Genomic DNA, 18,825 nt, shown 5'->3' with positions numbered 1-18,825 from the left:
ACGTGTTTTGTCGGATTTGCGGCCAAATCCGACAGGTTTTTGGTCCGTTTTCAACAATGCCAATCCGACTTTAAAAAAAGTCGTATTGACATTGTCGGAAAACGGCCAAGACCTGTCGGATTTGGCCTCAAATTGAATACTGAACTGTCGGATCCTTTCAGTCGGAAAGGATCTGACATCAATTGAATAGACACCTTGGACTTCATGTACCCCCCACTACGATGGAATATTCCAGCAGGATAATGCAGTGTCATCAGTCCCAATATGTCCATAATTTGTTCCAGGAGCATTCTGGGAGAGTTCAGACGTATGGTGTGGCCAACACTTTCAAAACTTTTTTTTGTTCCAATATTTTAAAGATATTTCTCCTTATTTGATATTCCTAGAATACTAAATGTTTTAAATTGAAATAAAGATTTTAAGTACATGGCCAAATATGCAAAAAAAATGATCTTGATCATGCACTACATGTTCTTAAAGTAGCAATGTCAATTTAACTCTACAAAGGGTTACCAGAAAAAGTAGTATTACATATATTTTCATTTTTCATATACAGGTTGAGTATCCCATATCAAATATTCCGAATTACGGAATATTCCAAAATACGGAATTTTTTGAGTAAAAGTGAGATAGTGAAATCTTTGTTTTCTGTGGCTCAATGTACACAAATTTTGTTTAATACACAAAGTTATTACAAATATTGTATTAAATGACCTTCAGGCTGTGTGTATAAGGTGTATATGAAACAAAATGAATTGTGTGAATGTACACACACTGTTTAATGCACAAAGTTTTTAAAAATATTGGCTAAAATTACCTTCAGGCTGTGTGTATAAGGTGTAAATGAAACATAAATGCATTCTGTGCTTAGACTTAGGTCCCATCGCCATCATATCTCATGGTATGCAATTATTCCAAAATACGGAATAATCCGATATCCAAAATACTTCTGGTTCCAAGCATTTTGGAAAAGGGATACTCAACCTGTATTGTCCCCCCCCCAAAAAAAAAAAAAAAAAAAAACAACAACAACATGGCTTTAATATTTTACAGATTTTATATCACTTCTCTGCGCTCACTGAAGATATACCTGTGGCCATACATTGACAAAATATGATCCTGTATTGAAATTTGTTCTGCAGATGTAAGGCAGTGGGTCCCAAAGTAGGTGCACTGCCCCTATGATGGGCTGGATTTACTGTACTTAGGAGTTAGATTAAATTTTTAATAATTTTACATTTAGTGTTGCAGTTTTGTGTTATAATCTTGCTCAGTGGGTCAGGGGGCACTGGCGATGAGTTTATGGAACCAAGCATTGTCCCAAAAAATTGGCAACCATTGGTGTAAGGTATTATTCTCTGTTATGGACCGAACATTGTGGTTTCTTTATGGTGTTTCAGTAAAATGACTGTCAGTAAATGTGATGTATTAAAAAAAAAAAAAAAAATCGCCCTTTTATTAAAACATTATGCTGAAAATGTTGTTCCATAATGACATAATAGGCATTCGCTGATGGACTAAAATCTTAGTCAAATTTTATTATATCTAATGCCTATGTACCACATGTTAAAGAATTTACTATCCTGTTATGCTGAAATTTAATTTCTAATATTTTGACCTCAGGTGTCACTGTCACCTTTAATAGTCATATTAATTGGAGATTGGTTACTCCTAATTATCTTTTGAGTGAGAATCATTTCTCTTAACAAAGAAAACTAGTGGAGAAAGGCTATAACAATTTTATGGCCTTCTCCTAAAGTGTCATAAATATATATATGTGTGTTTATCTGTGTACCATAATTTTATCAGATTCTAATTAAAAGTTAAGTTTTAGTTTACAAGCGTGCCCCAACACAGAGTCTCTCTTTTCCTTTGTAACTTTGCCATAATGACATCACATAAGACACTACTGCACTTGAGGCATTTTTAAGCTGCGTGCACACTGAGCCGATGTGTACCCAGCCGATATGTTGGCCCAGCAGGCCAACAGATTGGATCCTGGGTACATATTGAGCGTTGTATGAAGGTTGGCGAAGCATATCGCTCCTTCCTTCATTACACACGCTGTTGTCTCTAGCATTATTATTATCCTTTATTTATATGACGCCTCAAGGGATCCACAGCACCTAATTACAGAAAAATCAAAACAGGACAAAAGTGACTTACGGTTGAAGACAATATAGGATAAGTATACTAAACTAAACACTGACATAAGTAACAGGGTGACAGAAAACCGTGGGATTGTATGTCTGTTGTTACCCAGATTTGTTCTATTACTGTTGTTCTAATTGTAAAGCGCAACGGAATATAACGGTTAATAAAAAATAAATAATAATAGGACAGCCAGATGGCCGTGCAGCAGTGCAAACTGGGCGACCCCGCTAGCGATCACATGCGCCCGTAAATTGTGCATACACACTGAGTGATATGCCTGATTGGTCATTTCGATTGTGCTGGAAATGACATATTCGGCCAATATCGTCTTAGTGTGTATCCAGCTTTAAGCAGGGCATACACTATACAATTATTTGGCAGACCATCTGTCCAATCTGGCCGGTTGGTGTGAAAATCTGGTAATGTATGGGAGCAAATAACAATTGACCATTTGGCCCCAAACACTGGAAAATGGACAAAAACTATTGTTCAAACAACTTGGTTAAATCCGCGATTTAAACAATTTATCTGAACGACTGTTCTGTCCATTTTCTACTGTTTGGGAGCAAATGGTCGACTGTTATTTGCTCCCATACATTACCAGATTTTAATTCCAACCAGCCAGATTGAACAGACAGTCTTCTATATCTATAAGAGGTTAACTTAATAATACTATAGTCAGGGTCGGATTGGTCCTCAGGTGTACAGGGGAACCTCCCTGGTGGGCTCCACTGTCTACATCACACAGAAAATCCATGCATGCAGGCTACACTAGATTATATATCTGAAAAATGTATCTCTGGCCAATGAAAATGTTTAGTTTAAACCTGCAGTACACAGTCAATGTTAATTCAACCTCATTTAACCCCAGTGACACACTGTACAGGATATACAAGATCCTAGAGTTGTTCACATTGAGTATTACACAACTCTTTCTTTCCTTCATGCCACATGATTTTACATAATTCTATTTTAAATACTGATGAATTTTATTCAAACAGGTTTTAAGATTTTTTTTAAATAATTTAAGTGAAAATAAGGAATACTTACTTGCTAAAAGTATACAAAAGTTTCTCAAAGACCAGGACTGGTCCTGTACTGCTTAGTATAGTAAGTGGCTGTCCAGAAAATAGACAAAATAATCCACCGCAAATTCCAGTGCCAATAAAGTTTTCAAGAACTCCCTGGAATATCAAAGTTATCATATTTATTAATATCAGTCAGAGATTACTAGAGCGGTTTTCAAACTATTCATTTTTTTATTTTCATTTTAATGTGCTAATGGTTATTCTGTGAGTACCTAACAATTCAGCTATTTCCCCTCACATTAAAATGCATGTACTGTATTTAAGGTCTGTACTCTAGTGCATGACTAAAATGTGCCCACAATACTACTGGTAATTGAATATGAACAAAGGGATGATCGGGGTGCCGCTTCAGATGTGATGGAGTGGTCAGGGTCACTGAGCCTTGGGCTACTAGTCACTCAGATCTTCATAATACCATGTGTCTCCAAAATACAGGAGGTACTCTCTGGTGGCTATCTGTCATATTTCTCACTCCTGCCACATTCAGCTATCATTGGACTTCCCATGTCCGGCACAAACCCTTCGATAAGATAATTTATTCTATTTACAACTGATCAGAAATTTATTTTTTCCCTCCCTCTTTACTGGCTCGTCCCCTCCACCTCTCCACTCTATATCTCCTCCCCCTCCTGTTTTATGAAATGGGAATGCAATTAATTTAATGTCATGCTGGTTGGGGGAGTGCCTAACTAATTATTTAACACAAATGCTATTAATTTAATTTCAGTTTTAGTTTGGGGAAGAGGTTAGTTTATTTAATGAAACATGACATTAATGTGAGGTTGGTTGGTGTAGGGCTCTACTCAGTTAACATATGTCTGGTTGGGGGGAGGTGACACTCATTGCTTAGCTTTCCAGCCAGGAGGTGGATAGTACCTATCTCTTTTACAAACACTGCCCAACTTTTCAGTATCCCGTGAAGCAGCAACTGAGCTGTTTCACTTACAGCTCTCTCCACACCTGGGTGGGAGCCCTGTGTAACTTATTATCTAATGAGGGTCTAAAGAGAGAGACACACACAGTCCTCCTGAGTCCTTTCCCAGTGTGTAAGTAGTACAGAGGCTGCTGCTATTCTTGCATGTGACAAGATAAATTATAGATTTTATTTTTCTACGTGTATTTTAAGGTAGTTTAAGTTGTCTTTGTTACACTACAAAAACATTTTATATAATAGTTGTCTTTCAATTAGGTGGAGCGATAAACAATACCCAGGCATTAATAAACTATTAGTTTAAATCTAATATACACCAGTGGGCAAAATTTAATATACACAATCTTTACATCCCAACATGACCCATTCCAGGATGGACAAAATGCTCTCTACTTGGACTTTCTTCTTAATTTATGATTGCAAACACCTGAGTTGAAATACCTTTCTTATCAATGAAATAGTTTGACACAGGTGACTACAATCATATATTAAGAGGGAAGTCCATGTAAAGAGCATGTTGTACCTCCTGGAATGGGTCATGTTGGAAAGTATGCACAATCTTATACACAGCCCCCCCACACACACACACACTTCCACTGGGGCGTCCTTGTCTAAAGTGCCCCGGGCATCCCCAAGGCTTAATCCGGCTCTGCCCTACAGTGTATCTGAGCATGGGCTATATTGGTACAGAACTTCTCCGTAAGGTAAGTTAAAGTAGGTTTAGATTTCACAGTAACTGGGAACTCAGGTAGCTGCTGGAATAACAGCATGGCTGCAGCTATTTACTTAACAGCAAGTTTTCTTGCATGGTCGCCCATAGATTCCGTGTTAAGTGCCCAGAGCTATGGGTTAACTGCTTGCAGGCATTCGTGGTGAGCCCTGATAGCCCTACTTACCGCAAATTTCTGTTCGCAGCTAAGGAGGGTGCAAACAGAAATCATTATTAAGTGCAGCCTGCGGGCTTACGCCGGGTTGTAATTGAATAGCACTGGGCACTAAACCTGGGAGCTACAAGCCTACGGTAAGTGTTGCGAGTATTTGAATTCGGCCTAAAGTGTTTCTTTATTCTATATATAATTTTATAATACCTAGAAATAAAAAAATAAAAAGATGTGCAATACATACCATCATATTGTCAGTAGCATCTCCCAGCATACCGCCAAAAGTGATAGCATTTGTTGCAGTTGCCATGTAGATGTACAAAATTGCTGAGAAACATTGTATATTGAGGGCGTCATAAAAATCACTCCAATACCATGGTGCCTTTCTTCTCACATCCTTCACGAGTCCACCAAAACACCTTAATGACAATGTATCAGTAATGTTAAAAAGGACATGTCATTTACACACAAGTGCGTAAATATCTGAGCATATAACTACTGTCTTTCAGTGCACTAGCTCCTTGGTAGGACAGCTGCCACGTATAAATGTATACTGTCGCTGTTCTTGCTATAAGGGAAATTATCTCTTGAGATATATAGGAAAGGCTATCTGATGATTGCTGTTGGTAGATTTAAGGTGGTATCGATGCGATTTCGGACAATCAAAACAGCCGGATATCGCGATTAATGACCGATGGTCATTATCACGGTATCCAATTAGAGGCAGTTTTGATTGGCCGAAATTAGACCTGTGATCGCATGAAAACACATGGGATACTATGTGTTAGTGCGGCTCCAGTGGCCCCTAATCGCAGATTATGCTTCGGATGCCTGAAGCACCCCAAGTATAATCACCGATAAGTGCTGACATCGAGAGAAAACGATGCCGGCATCAGGGCTAATAGGATCGCCCCCGACAATCCTATTAGCAGTGGTAAAGTAATGCTGCTAATAGGATACAGCCCTTAGGCTTCTAGTAGCAGGTTCCATAAATAATGCCCTCAGTGTGATGCAGCAATACTCCTCAACTTGATTCTGAATTCCCAAATGTAGGGAGGTATAAAGTTATAAAATACCCATTTAGAACACAGTAGACTATGAAGGCAATTCAGTTCTGAGCAATGGGCCTAATTCAGATGTGGTTGAAAATGCCATCACTGTATGGTAATGCAGCAGGAGGCATCTATTACATCTATTACATGCAGACGCCTCCTGCTGCAGTAGTGTTCCGACCTGCATCCTCTCACATCAACAGGCAGCTTACAGCACCCATGGTCCCTCACAAGCCGCCCGTCGCAGAAGCCAGGAAATCTCAGTCATACGGCGTAGATCCTTGGCCTCTTCTTACATTAAATGGCGGAAACACGTTCCCTTTTTTGCAAACGGAGGCTGTTGCTGCCCTCCCCCCCCAGATGATCAGTCAATCACTGAAACTCTGCTGCCACTCTGCGTCCTGTGTCGCATGCCCCACTTGCACAGAACGTGTAATGTGCAAAGTACCAATAATCAGTACTTTGCTGCATGACACACAGCAGCGACCGACCTGAATGAGGACCAATGTGTAATCGTAAGTTACTGTAAAAACAGTTGGAACACAGGCAGCTTGTTTCCATTGCCAGGTATTGAATTGTCCCATATGTGGCGCAGCAGCGTTTACTGTGTATGGTCCGGACAATGCAGGCGTGTCCGAACCAATTTTGGGGCGGCTCTGTGATGTCATAAATAGTCGCATCTAATTAAGAAAAAAATATGGCGTCGGACTGCCTGCCAATGCAGCCAGGCTGCGCAGGCAGGGGTCCACCTTAAATCGATGCGTCCGCACATCGCAGAGTGGCGCCAGACATATGCTGGATGCCTTGCCCTCTGCTGGATGCAGATCTTGCTCTGGGAAGCAAGATCTGTGTCAATCTCTGAATAACCCCCAATATCCTAGATATAGCAAATCTCAGTACCATTATGCTAACGATTCACTACATCATTGTTATTGATGACAAACCAGTTGTTCAGTGTATTTAAAATGGCTGCAGATTCTGGTCCCTCAGTAACATCATGGGAAGGTAGTACTTAACATAAACCCCAGATCTTGGCCAATTACAAGTTATCTATTCAATACTCCGTATTTTTAATTGGTTATATTATCACATTATATAGTGCTATGGACACCTTAACTTCATGCTCACAATGTAACTTTGGTTTACCAGTCTGCTTTATTTATCAGGATGGCAGACAACTTACATAAACGAAACAACTTGTCCAGCATCAGCCTTAAAAAACGAGTTTTATGGTAAGAACTTACCCTTGTTAAAACTCTTTCTGCGAGGTACACTGGGCTCCACAAGTCTGGACAATGGGGTGTAGAGTAGGATCTTGATCCGAGGCACCAACAGGCTCAAAGCTTTGACTGACTCCTCTATAACCCCGCCTCCCAGCACAGGAGCTCAGTTTAGTTAACCAGCCCAATGCAGTAGCAGGAAAAGAGACGACAACGGTTAGTAGCCACATACACTACACTCTCACGACAAGAGAATTGTCAGCGGCTAATGCCATATCAACCCAAAGAAGCTAAGTGCGTCAGGGTGTGCGCCCTGTGGAGCCCAGTGTACCTCGCAGAAAGAGTTTTAACAAGGGTAAGTTCTTACCATAAAACTTGTTTTCTGCTGCGGGGTACACTGGGCTCCACAAGTCTGGACAATGGGGATGTCCTAAAGCAGTTCCTTATGGGAGGGGACGCACTGTATCGGGCACAAGAACCCGGCGTCCAAAGGAAGCATCCTGGGAAGCGGCAGTATCGAAGGCATAGAACCTTATGAACTTGTTCCTGGAGGACCACGTAGCCGCCTTGCACAATTGGTCAAGGGTCGCACCACGTTGGGCCGCCCAAGAAGGTCCAACAGACCGAGTAGAATGGGCCGTAATGTGAACGGGAGCTGACAGACCAGCCTTCACATAAGCATGCGCAATCACCATTCTAATCCACCTGGCCAGGGTCTGCTTGTGAGCAGGCCAGCCACGTTTGTGAAATCCAAACAAAACAAAGAGAATCAGACTTTCGAATAGAAGCAGTTCTCTTCACATAGATACGGAGAGCCCGTACCCCCAAGAGACCGCTCTTTGGGAGACAAATCAGGAGAAACAAAAGCTGGAACCACAATCTCCTGATTAAGGTGGAACGAAGAAACCGCCTTAGGTAAATATCCGGGACGAGTCCCAAGAACCGCCCGGTCACGGTGAAAAATCAGAAATGGGGAGCACCCAAATCCGACACTCTCACCGCGCCCCAACCTCTTAGACTGGCATCTGTCGTCCACAGGACCCAGTTGGATATCCAGAAGGGACGGCCTCTGCACAATTGTCGGTCCAGTAGCCACCAGAGCAGTGACAGACGGACCTCCGGAGTCAAAGAGATCATGTGAGACCTGATCCGGTGAGGCAGGCCGTCCCACTTGGCTAGAATCAGCTTCTGGAGGGGGTGAGAATGGAATTGAGCATACTCCACCATGTCGAATGCTGACACCATGAGGCCCAGCACCTGCATTGCCGAATGTATCGACACTTGCGGACGAGAAAGGAAGCAACGAATCTTGTCCTGAAGTTTCAGGACTTTCTCCTGAGACAAGAACAACCTCTGGTTGTGAGTGTCCAACAGCGCTCCAAGATGCACCATGCTCTGAGCAGGGACCAGGGAGGATTTCTTCCAGTTGATGAGCCACCCGTTGGCTTGTAGAAACATATCCAGATGACGCAGGAGAAGATCTGGGGAATTTGCCAGGATTAACAAGTCGTCCAGATACGGCAGTATCCTGACCCCTTGACGGCGGAGTACCACCGTCATCACCGCCATAACTTTGGTGAAGACTCGCGGAGCCGTTGTTAAACCAAAAGGTAACGCCCAAAACTGGTAATGGAGGTTGCCAATAGCGAACCTCAGGTATTGTTGATGTGACACTGCTATAGGAATATGCAGGTAAGCATCCTGTATGTCCAGGGAGACCATGTAGTCCCCAGGTTCCAAGGCCAGAACTATAGAGCGAAGGGTTTCCATACGGAACTTGGAAACCTTCACAAATTTGTTCAGTGCCTTGAGGTTGAGAATGGGCCGGGAGGACCCATTCGGTTTCGGGACTAGAAACAGCGGAGAATAGTACCCCCGGCCCCTCTGAGCAAGAGGCACCTGTACTATGACTCCTGTATCCAGGAGGGTCTGTACCACCGAATGCAGAGTGTTTGCCTTTGTCTGGTCCGACGGGACGTCTGTCTGGCAAAATCGATGAGGGGGGCGGTTTATGAAGGCTATGGCGTAACCTCGAATGACGACTTCCCGTACCCAGGCATCTAAAGTGGTCTTCAACCATTCCTGGGTATACCCTAGAAGCCGGCCCCCCACCCTGGGATCCCCCAGGGGGAGGTCCGCCCCGTCATGCGGCAGGCTTATCGGTCTTGGCTGCTGGCTGACGGCTTCGGCTTACCAGGTTTGGAAGTGCGGGCCTGCTTATGGTACGCCTGACCTTTTGCTTTACCTGAAGGACGAAAGGGTCGAAAGGACGTGCCTTTGGCCTTCGACACAGAAGGAGCTGTATTTGGCAGACAGGCAGTTTTGGCAGTAGCCAAGTCAGCCACTATCTTATTTAAGTCCTCCCCAAACAGAATATCCACCTTGAAAGGGAGTACCTCCAGGGTTTTTCTAGAGTCCAGATCCACAGACCAGGATCTCAGCCACAATATCCTGCGAGCCAGGACTGACGTAGTAGAGGCCTTGGCTGCTAGGATACCGGCATCAGAAGCCACCTCTTTAATATAGCAAGAAGCTGTGACAATATATGACAAGCATTGTCTAGCATGGTCAGAGGAGATTTCAGCCTCTAACTCCAAGGCCCATGCTTCAATAGCCTCTGCCGCCCATGTAGCTACAATAGTGGGCCTTTGTGCAGCACCCGTGAGGGTGTAAATCGCTTTTAGACAACCCTCGATACGTTTATCCGTAGGCTCTTTTAGAGACGTGACGGTAGTGACAGGTAGAGCTGAGGAAACCACCATCCTAGACACATGTGAGTCTACTGGAGGAGGCGTTTCCCAATTCTTAGACAGCTCTGGCACGAGGGGATAGCGAGCCAGCATCTTCTTTTGAGGCACAAACTTCGTACCCGGGCTTTGCCAGGGTTCCTGACGTATATCCACCAGGTGGTCAGAGTGAGGTAAAACTTGTTTAATCACCTTCTGACGCTTGAACCTGTCTGGTTTCTTAGGAGGAACGGATGGCTCGGGATCATCCGTAATCTGCAGAATTAATTTAATAGCCTCCAAAAGATCAGGAACATCCACATGTGAACTACCCTCCCCATCAGCCGTATCTGAGTCAGAACCTGTGGGGTCAGTGTATGTGCTGTCTTCATCAGACGAGGTGTCAGTGACAGCAGTGGATTGTGAGGAGACGAGCGCTCGCTTAGAGGACCTCTTGGACTTAGGCGTTGATCAGACTTTTTAGTAGTCAGGGACTGGTTCAACTTCTTTAATTGAGCAGATAAATCGTCCGCCCACGGCGGGTTAGATGCAGGGCCCACATGCGGTTGTACCGGCATTGGGGTTCCCATAGGGGGTGTTAGTTTATGAACTAGCGTATGCAGAAGCGTGGAAAAAGCGTCCCACAGAGGGTCAGTATGTGCCTCCGTTGCCACAGTCCCACTGGGGGGCAAGGAGCCCCCAGAACCAGAGCCCACAGCTGCTATATTCTCCCCATATATGCCTGTGGCTTCAGCAACACCAGCAGTGTGTTCCGCCCCAGAACCGTAGCAGACATGATATAACTTGCAGTATGAGGTAACACAGTACAATTATTAGCAGCACTATATCCCCTAAACCCAAACCCCTGCACAGTGTAGTCAGCACCAGCAGAGATAAAGGAGAGATATGGTGACTAAATCACAGAGAAATACGTAATACAGTATATCTTTGTGAAAATCCTATAATAAATAACACCTGACGCACCAAGCCCCCTCAGGTTATAGAATATAGGGATAGCAAGTTGAGTGAAAGACACGAGATGGACACCACTCAGCTATCAATGCACACACAAATAGTCTCAGTTTGTACAATGCAGAGGTTATTACAGACAATAATACTGCACTGGACTAGCTTACACAGCTATATAGTCAATAGATATAACACTACACAGTAAGAAACTGGATGTATATCACAGGGTAATTGTACTATAAACCCCTGACTAAATGCACTCTTTCTTACTAACACTGACTAAAAAGGCAGGTAGAATACTTAAGTGTCATGTAAAGTCACAGCACTGACAACCAGGCGGCTTTACATAGGAGGATTTGCCCAAGCAGTCCCAGGAACAGTGAGCTGAGGAGTAATGGCGTCGCAGACACTGACAGGGAGTGAGGAAAGACAGAGATGCAGCTCCAGGGCGGGAACACTTGCTGGAAATGGTGCCCTGGGGCTGGGGGAGGGTCTTCAGGTCTAAGCCTTATCCCCCTTGCTGGCAAAACCACCGGGTACTGTGGACGATATTAAAATCGGTTTTAAGAGAAAACCTGACCTGCGCCCATGCCCTGGTGATCTAGTGGGATCGCCTGTATCTACAGTGTCCACCGCCAGCGTGCGCGGCCCGCCTCCCACTGACCACGCCGGATCGCGATAAAGACCGGGTCCCGCGAGCGTGACCCACTAACCACCTCCCGAAGCGCGGCCACGCGATCCTGGAGAGCCCCAGCCGTGTGTGCCTAACGTGAAGAAAACCGGAGCCTCCTGCTGTAGTTACCCGGCAACCAGGGCTCGGGAGTGTACAGTGCCGCTGGGGAGAGCCGGAGCTGCAGCCGTGAATGTCCACTGACATGTAACACTGCTGCTGCCCTTGAAGTCTTCACTTTTTTCCTCAGAAAAAAAGCTCTTCTTAGGGCTGCCTGGAGCAGCCCCTCTGTTAAGTGCCTGCTTACTGCAGCACCAACTGACAAACTGAGCTCCTGTGCTGGGAGGCGGGGTTATAGAGGAGGCGGCGCTGTGCTTTCTGCGAACAGTCAAAGCTTTGAGCCTGTTGGTGCATCGGATCAAGATCCTACTCTACACCCCATTGTCCAGACTTGTGGAGCCCAGTGTACCCCGCAGCAGAAAAGATGCTGGATCCTGTAACCAGATTTCACACAGGAATCAGCGCATTTTTAACTACTTAACTGCCAAAATGTTTTTCTGAAAACCACTCAGAAATGGTCAGAATTTTTATTATTGAGTTAGGTTAACAACATCTACTTAAAACTTATCCCACACTATTTTGTATTTTTTAAAAGTTAAATCTCTTTCTGCAAGGTACACTGGGTTTCACAGGGAAGACATCGGGGTATAGAGTTGGATCTTGATCCAGAGGCACCAACAGGCTAAAGCTTTGTTCCCAGGATGCATTGCATGGCCTCCTCTATAACCCCGCCTCCGGACACTGGAGTTCAGTTTCATTAACCAGTCCAATGCAGTAGCAGGTAAAAGAGAAGGCAGATGTTAGTCACATAGAACAACATTCTCACGACAGGAGAAGGAACCAGCGGCTAATGCCTTACAAACCCAAAGAAGCTAAGTGCGTCAGGGTGGGCACCCTGTGGAACCCAGTGTACCTCGCAGAAAGAGATTTAACCATAGTAAGTCTACCATAAATCTCCTTTTCTGCAGTCGGGTACACTGTGTTCCACAGGGAATACATCGGGGATGTCCTAAAGCAGTTACTCATGAGAGGGGATGCACCGTAGTGGGCACAAGAACCCAGCATCCAAAGGAAACGTCCCGGGAGGCGGAAGTAGCAAACCTAAAACCTAATGAACGTGTTCACTGAGGACCACATATCTGCCTTGCACAAAATGTTCAGTGGACACGCCTCGGAGGGCCGCCCAAGAAGGTCCAACAGAGTAGAATGGGCCTTGACAGCAGCAGGAGCTGGAAGACCAGCCTGTGCATAAGCTTGTGCAATCACCATTCTAATCCATCTGGACAAGGTTTGCTTTTTCTTAGGCCAGCTACGTTTGTGAAAACCAGACAGTGCAAAAAGGGTATCGGACCTCCTGAGAGAGGCAGTCCTCTCCACGTAAATACGGAGAGCCCGTACCACATCCAAAGACCGCTCTTTGGAGGACAAACCAGAAGAGATAAAAGCTGGAACCACGATCTCTTGGTTAAGGTGAAAAGATGACACCACCTTAGGCAAATAACCAGGGCGAGTTCGAAGAACTGCCCGGTCACGGTGAAAAATCAGAAAAATCAGAAAGGGCGGACGACAGGACAAAGCTCCTAAGTCCAACACCCTCCTAGCAGAGGCAATAGACAGCAGAAACATGACCTTAAACTTAAGATATTTAAGGTCCACAGACTCAAGAGGTTCAAATGGAGACTCTTGTAGGGCATTCAAGACAACAGACAGATCCCATGGAGCCACAGGAGGGGCTTTGGGAGGCTGAATCCGTAAAATGCCTTGAGTGAAAGTATGAACGTCAGTAATAGATGCAATCTTCCTCTGACACCACACCGACAAGGCAGAAATATGAACCTTGAGGGAGGCCAGACGAAGGCCCAAGTCTAGGCCTTGTTGCAGAAAAGCCAAAAGTATGGATGTTCTGAAATTGTATGCATCATAATTCTTAGCAGCACACCAGGTGAAGTAAGAATTCCAGACCCTATAATAAATCCATGCAGAAGCCGGTTTGCGGGCCTTCAGCATAGTTTGGATAACCACCTCGGAGAATCCTTTGGCCCTCAGGAGTGAAGCTCCAAGAACCACGCCATCAAAGCCAGTGTGGCCAGGTCCAGGTGGACACAGGGGTGCAGAACAAGGAGGTCTGGGCATTGAGGAAGCAGAAGAGGACGTTCGATCAATAGACCCTGCAGGTCTGAGAACCAATGCCGTCTGGGACACGCTGGAGCAACTAGAAGTAGTATTCCTTCTTGCTTGAACTTCTGTAGTACCATGGGCAGGAGTGACACTGGAGGGAACACGTATGGCAGCTGAAAGTTCCATGGAGTTGCCAGTGCGTCCATGATCGTCCATGAACACTGCTTGATGATACCTTGTCCTTGATACGAAGACTGGAACCTTGTGATTGTGTCGAGATGCCATCAGGTCTACATCTGGTAGGCCCCACTTGTCCACTAGGAGTTGAAAGACTTCTGGATGAAGACTCCACTCTCCGGCATGTACGTCCTGACGACTGAGGAAATACACTTCCCAGTGGAGGACTCCAGGAATGAACACTGCTGATATTTCTGGCAGATGGCGTTCCGCCCAATGAAGGATTTTTGACACTTCCATCATTGCCATGCAGCTTCGCGTGCTGCCTTGATGATTTATGTATGCCACCATGGTGACGTTGTCCGATTGTACTTGAACAGGCCTGTTCTGTATCAGAGGCAGGGCAAGAGTCAAAGCATTGAACACCGCCCGCAATTCCAGAATGTTTATCGGGAGGAGAGATTCCTTCTTGGTCCGCACCTACCCTGCAGAGAGTGTTGCTCCAGAACCGCACCCCAACCCCACAGACTGGAGTCTGTAGTCAGTAGGACCCAGTTGGAGTTCCAGAAGGGACGTCCCCTTCTCAACTGTTGGACCTGTAGCCACCAGCTCAGTGACAGACGAATCTCCGGAGTCAAGGAGAGCATATGAGACCTGATCCGATTAGACAGGCCATCCCACTTGGAAAGGATTAACCTCTGAAGAGGGCAGGAATGAAATTGAGTGTACTCTATGATGTTGAAAGCCGACACCATGAAGCCTAGTACTTGCGTCGCCGATTGTATCGTCACTCTTGGGCGAGAGAGGAAGTATCTGATCCTGTCCTGCAGTTTCAGGATTTTCTCTGGACACAGAAACAATCTTTGGCTGTGTGTGTCCAGCAGTGTCCCCAGGTGCACCATGCTACGAGCAGGGACCAGTGAGGACTTTTTCCAGTTGATGAGCCACCCATGGGCTTGTAGGAATTGGACCGTCATGTCCAGATGACTGAGGAGAACATCTTGGGAGTTCATCAGGATCAGCAAGTTTTCCAGATTCGGCAGGATCCTGATTCCTTGATGGCGGAGAAGGACCGCCATCACGGCCATGACCTTGGTGAAGATCCGAGGGGCCGTGGCCAGTCCAAATGGCAGAGCCCTGAATTGATATTGTAGGTTGCCAATAGCAAACCGCAGATATTGCTGATGCGATATGGCAATAGGTATATGCAGGTAATCATCCTGTATGTCCAGGGATACCATATAGTCTTCGGGTTCCATGGCAAGTACAATAGAGCGCAGAGTTTCCATACGGAATTTGGACACCCTCAAAAATTTGTTCAATGATTTGAGGTTGAGTATAGTCCGGAAGGACCTATTGGGTTTCGGGACTAGAAACAGGGTCAAATAGTATCCCCTGCCTCTCTGGGATAGAGGTACCGACACTACCACTCCTGTGTCCAGGAGGGATTGCACAACCAGGTGTAGAGCTTGCACTTTCAACGGATCCGAAGGAATAACCATCGTGCAGAGCTGGCGAGGGGGACGTCTCTTGAAAGAGACTGCGTACCCGTGAGAGACAACTTCCTGCAACCAGGTGTCTGAAGTGGTCTTTAACCAGGCCTGGGTGAATTGGAGAAGTCGGCCTCCCACGGGGGAGGCCCGGCCCGTCATGCAGCAGGCTTGTCTTGTTTGGAAGCAGGCTGACGGACAGCCCAGGATTATTTAGGTTTGGGTTTAGTGGTTTTGGAAGCACAAGCCTATCTCGGGTACGCCTGACCCTTTGCTTTTTCTTGAGGTCGAAATGAACGAAAAGTGGTACTGTTAGCCTTCGGTGCGGAAGGATTAGTGGTTGGGACAAACGCAGTCTTAGCAGTCACCAAGTCAGTCACAATCTTGGTCAGATCTTCCCCAAATAGGTTGTCTCTCTTAAAAGGGAGCACCTCCAAGGTCTTTTTGGAGTCCAGGTCTACCTTCCAGGACCTCAACCACAGAATTCGGCGAGCCAGTATAGACGTAGTAGAGGCCTTGGCCGCCATTACACCTGCCTTAGAGGACACCTCCTGAATATAGTGGGAGGCGGTGGTAATATGAGACAGATATTGTCTGGCAGTGTCAGAAATATCCTGAGGTAGCTCTTCCTCTAATGCCTGAACCCATGCTTCAATTCCTTTTGCATCCCAGGAGGCTGCTATAGTGGGTCTATGTACAGCACCAGTAAGGGAGTAAATAGACTTCAGGCATCCCTCCACACGCTTATCCGTCGGTTCCTTCAGTGAGGTGACAGTGGTGACAGGCAGAGTAGATGACACAAGACTGGCGACATGAGAGTCCATCGGCAGTGGATTTTCCCACTTGTTACTCAACTCCGCAAGGATAGGATAATGAGCTAGCATCTTCTTATACAGGGAGAATTTCTTTCCTGGAGAAGACCAGGATTCCTGACGTATGTCGATTAAATGGTCAGAATGTGGTAAGACTACTTTAGCAACCTTCTGACGTTTGAAGTTATCAGGTTTCCTAGACGCCATAGTGGGATCTACCTCATCATCAATTTGTAGAATCATCTTAATAGCCTCCACTAGATCAGGAACATCAACCTGAGTTGTAGGTTCCTCGTCAGAAGCAACTATGTCAGGGTCTGACGGATCAGTACATTCCCCATCCTCATCAAAAGAATTATCTGAAATATTAGTGGATTGTGAGGAAGAAGCGGCCCGCTTAGTTAACCCTTTGACCCCAGAGGGACGTGAGGTATATTTTTGTCTAACTGAAGATTGATTTAATTGTTGTATCTGGGTAGACAGAGTGTCCGCCCAGGGTGGATTAACTACAGGGACAATATGTGGCTGTAATGGCACAGGAGGTCCCAAAGGGGGCGTAAGATGCGTCACAAGCATATTCAGCATACTTGAGAATGCTGCCCAAGGTGGCTCCTGATTGGCTACAGGGGCTGCGGGCTGACTGGGAGATGTATGGCATCCAGTACACAAACCATCAGTTAAACTTTCCCCCTCAGGTAAATCCGTGGTGCCAGCACTGCATGATGCAGAAGCGTCCACGGATTTCCCACCCTGTGTGGCAGACATTATAGTGAATGTAGCCGTAGAGCATAACAGTACAATATAGCCAGACAAATACAATACCTGCAAATAACACCCTGATTTATGTGACAGTAAATACTGGACACAAACAGACAATTAAAGCGGTATGAGAAGACTGAAATACACAGTAAAACACACTAAACAGTATATACCATGTAGCACTATATATGAGACCCTGACGCACATAGGCTCCCAGGGTACAGAATACAGTGATAGCAATAGGTGTGATACACGAGGAGTGAAATCCACAAGGCAGCTACAGGCACACTCAGTCACAGTTACAATGCAGAAATTATATCAGACAAACAATAAAACTGCACTGGACTAGTCAAACTACATAGATAGATAGATAGATAGATAGATAGATAGATAGATAGATAGATAGATAGATAGATCTATCTATCTAAACAATGCACAGTCAGATACTTGATGTATATCTCAGAATACCTGTACTAAATATTCAGGTAGAAGTACACTTGTTCTTAATTAACACTGTCTAAAATGACATGTAGAATACTTAAGTGACTATAAATGCACAGTGCTGAGTAAACAGATGGATTTACAGAGACGACATTGCCCTGCAGTCCCGAAGATCAGCCGCAGCTACTTGTGAAAAGATGGCGCCCAAATCTCTGTTAGGGGGTGAGGGAGAGTAAGGAGCAGCTCCAGGGGGGGGGAACACCAGCAGTAGATGGCGCCCGGAGCTGGGGGTGGGGCTACAGGTCAAGCGCCTTATCCCCTGTGCTGGTCCTCACCACCGGGTACTGTTGAGCCTTGTTAAAAAGGATTTTTTGTGAAATCCGACCTGTGCTCCCTGCCCTGGTGGATATAGTGGTGTCCCTGCTCTAACACAGTGTCCACGCCAGCGTCGCTGTGTCTGTCTTCTAAGACCGCGACCAGAATGTGATTTCGGTGGGTCCCACCTGGGGGACCCTCCTACCTCCTCCGAAGAAGCAGCCACACGATCCTGGAGAGTGCCAGCGGCGTGTGACTGTAAACCGGAGCGCCTCTGCCGCAAGTACCCGGGAAGTCGGCCAGCGGAAGTATGCACGCTGCTGGGGAGGTGTTGGAGCCGCAGCACAGTATGTCACTAGGACATAAAAGTGCTGCAGCCCTTGAAGAATCTTCTAACAAAAGCTCTTTTCAGGGCTGCCTAGCGCTGCTTCCCCTGTTAAGTGACCTGCTCTGCAGGTACCAACTTACAAACTGAGCTCCAGTGTCCGGAGGCGGGGTTATAGAGGAGGCCATGCAATGCATCCTGGGAACAATCAAAGCTTTAGCCTGTTGGTGCCTCTGGATCAAGATCCAACTCTACACCCCGATGTATTCCCTGTGGAACACAGTGTACCCCGCTGCAGAAATGTTTTTTTTTTCCCCCAGAAGATCTGTAACCGATATATTGGGGGGTGGTCTTCTGTTTGCCGGCGGTCGGGCTCCCGGCGCTCAGTATACCGGCGCCGGGAGCCCGACAGCCGGAATACCGACAATTATTTTCCCTCGTGGGGGTCCACGACCCCCATAGAGGGAGAATAAAATAGTGTGGCGCGCGTAGCGCGCCACCGTGCCCGTAGCGTGGCGAGCGCAGCGAGCCCGCAAGGGGCTCATTTGCGCTCGCCAAGCTGTCGGTAAGCCGGCGGTCGGGCTCCCGGCGCCGGGATGCTGGTCGCCGGGAGCCCGACCGCCGGCCAGCCGTAGTG

At 46.1% G+C, this 18,825-nt stretch overlaps 1 protein-coding gene across 1 annotated transcript in view; it reads right to left on the bottom strand.

Annotated features, from left to right (window-relative positions):
• Positions 1-18,825, bottom strand: part of LOC134934645 (electrogenic sodium bicarbonate cotransporter 1-like) — a 365,846-nt gene that overhangs the window by 149,795 nt on the left and 197,226 nt on the right. Inside the window, exons 7-8 of the mRNA XM_063930029.1 lie at positions 5,299-5,473; positions 3,205-3,338 (exon numbers count right to left, since the gene is read on the bottom strand). Of these exons, the coding sequence (XP_063786099.1) occupies positions 3,205-3,338; positions 5,299-5,473 (309 nt within the window). The remainder of the gene's footprint in view (positions 1-3,204; positions 3,339-5,298; positions 5,474-18,825) is intronic.

The sequence above is a fragment of the Pseudophryne corroboree genome, chromosome 6, assembly GCF_028390025.1.
Source record: "Pseudophryne corroboree isolate aPseCor3 chromosome 6, aPseCor3.hap2, whole genome shotgun sequence".
Lineage (NCBI taxonomy): Eukaryota > Metazoa > Chordata > Amphibia > Anura > Myobatrachidae > Pseudophryne > Pseudophryne corroboree.
Note: the sequence above shows the minus strand (reverse complement) of the source record. Positions and strands in the feature narration are given on the sequence as shown.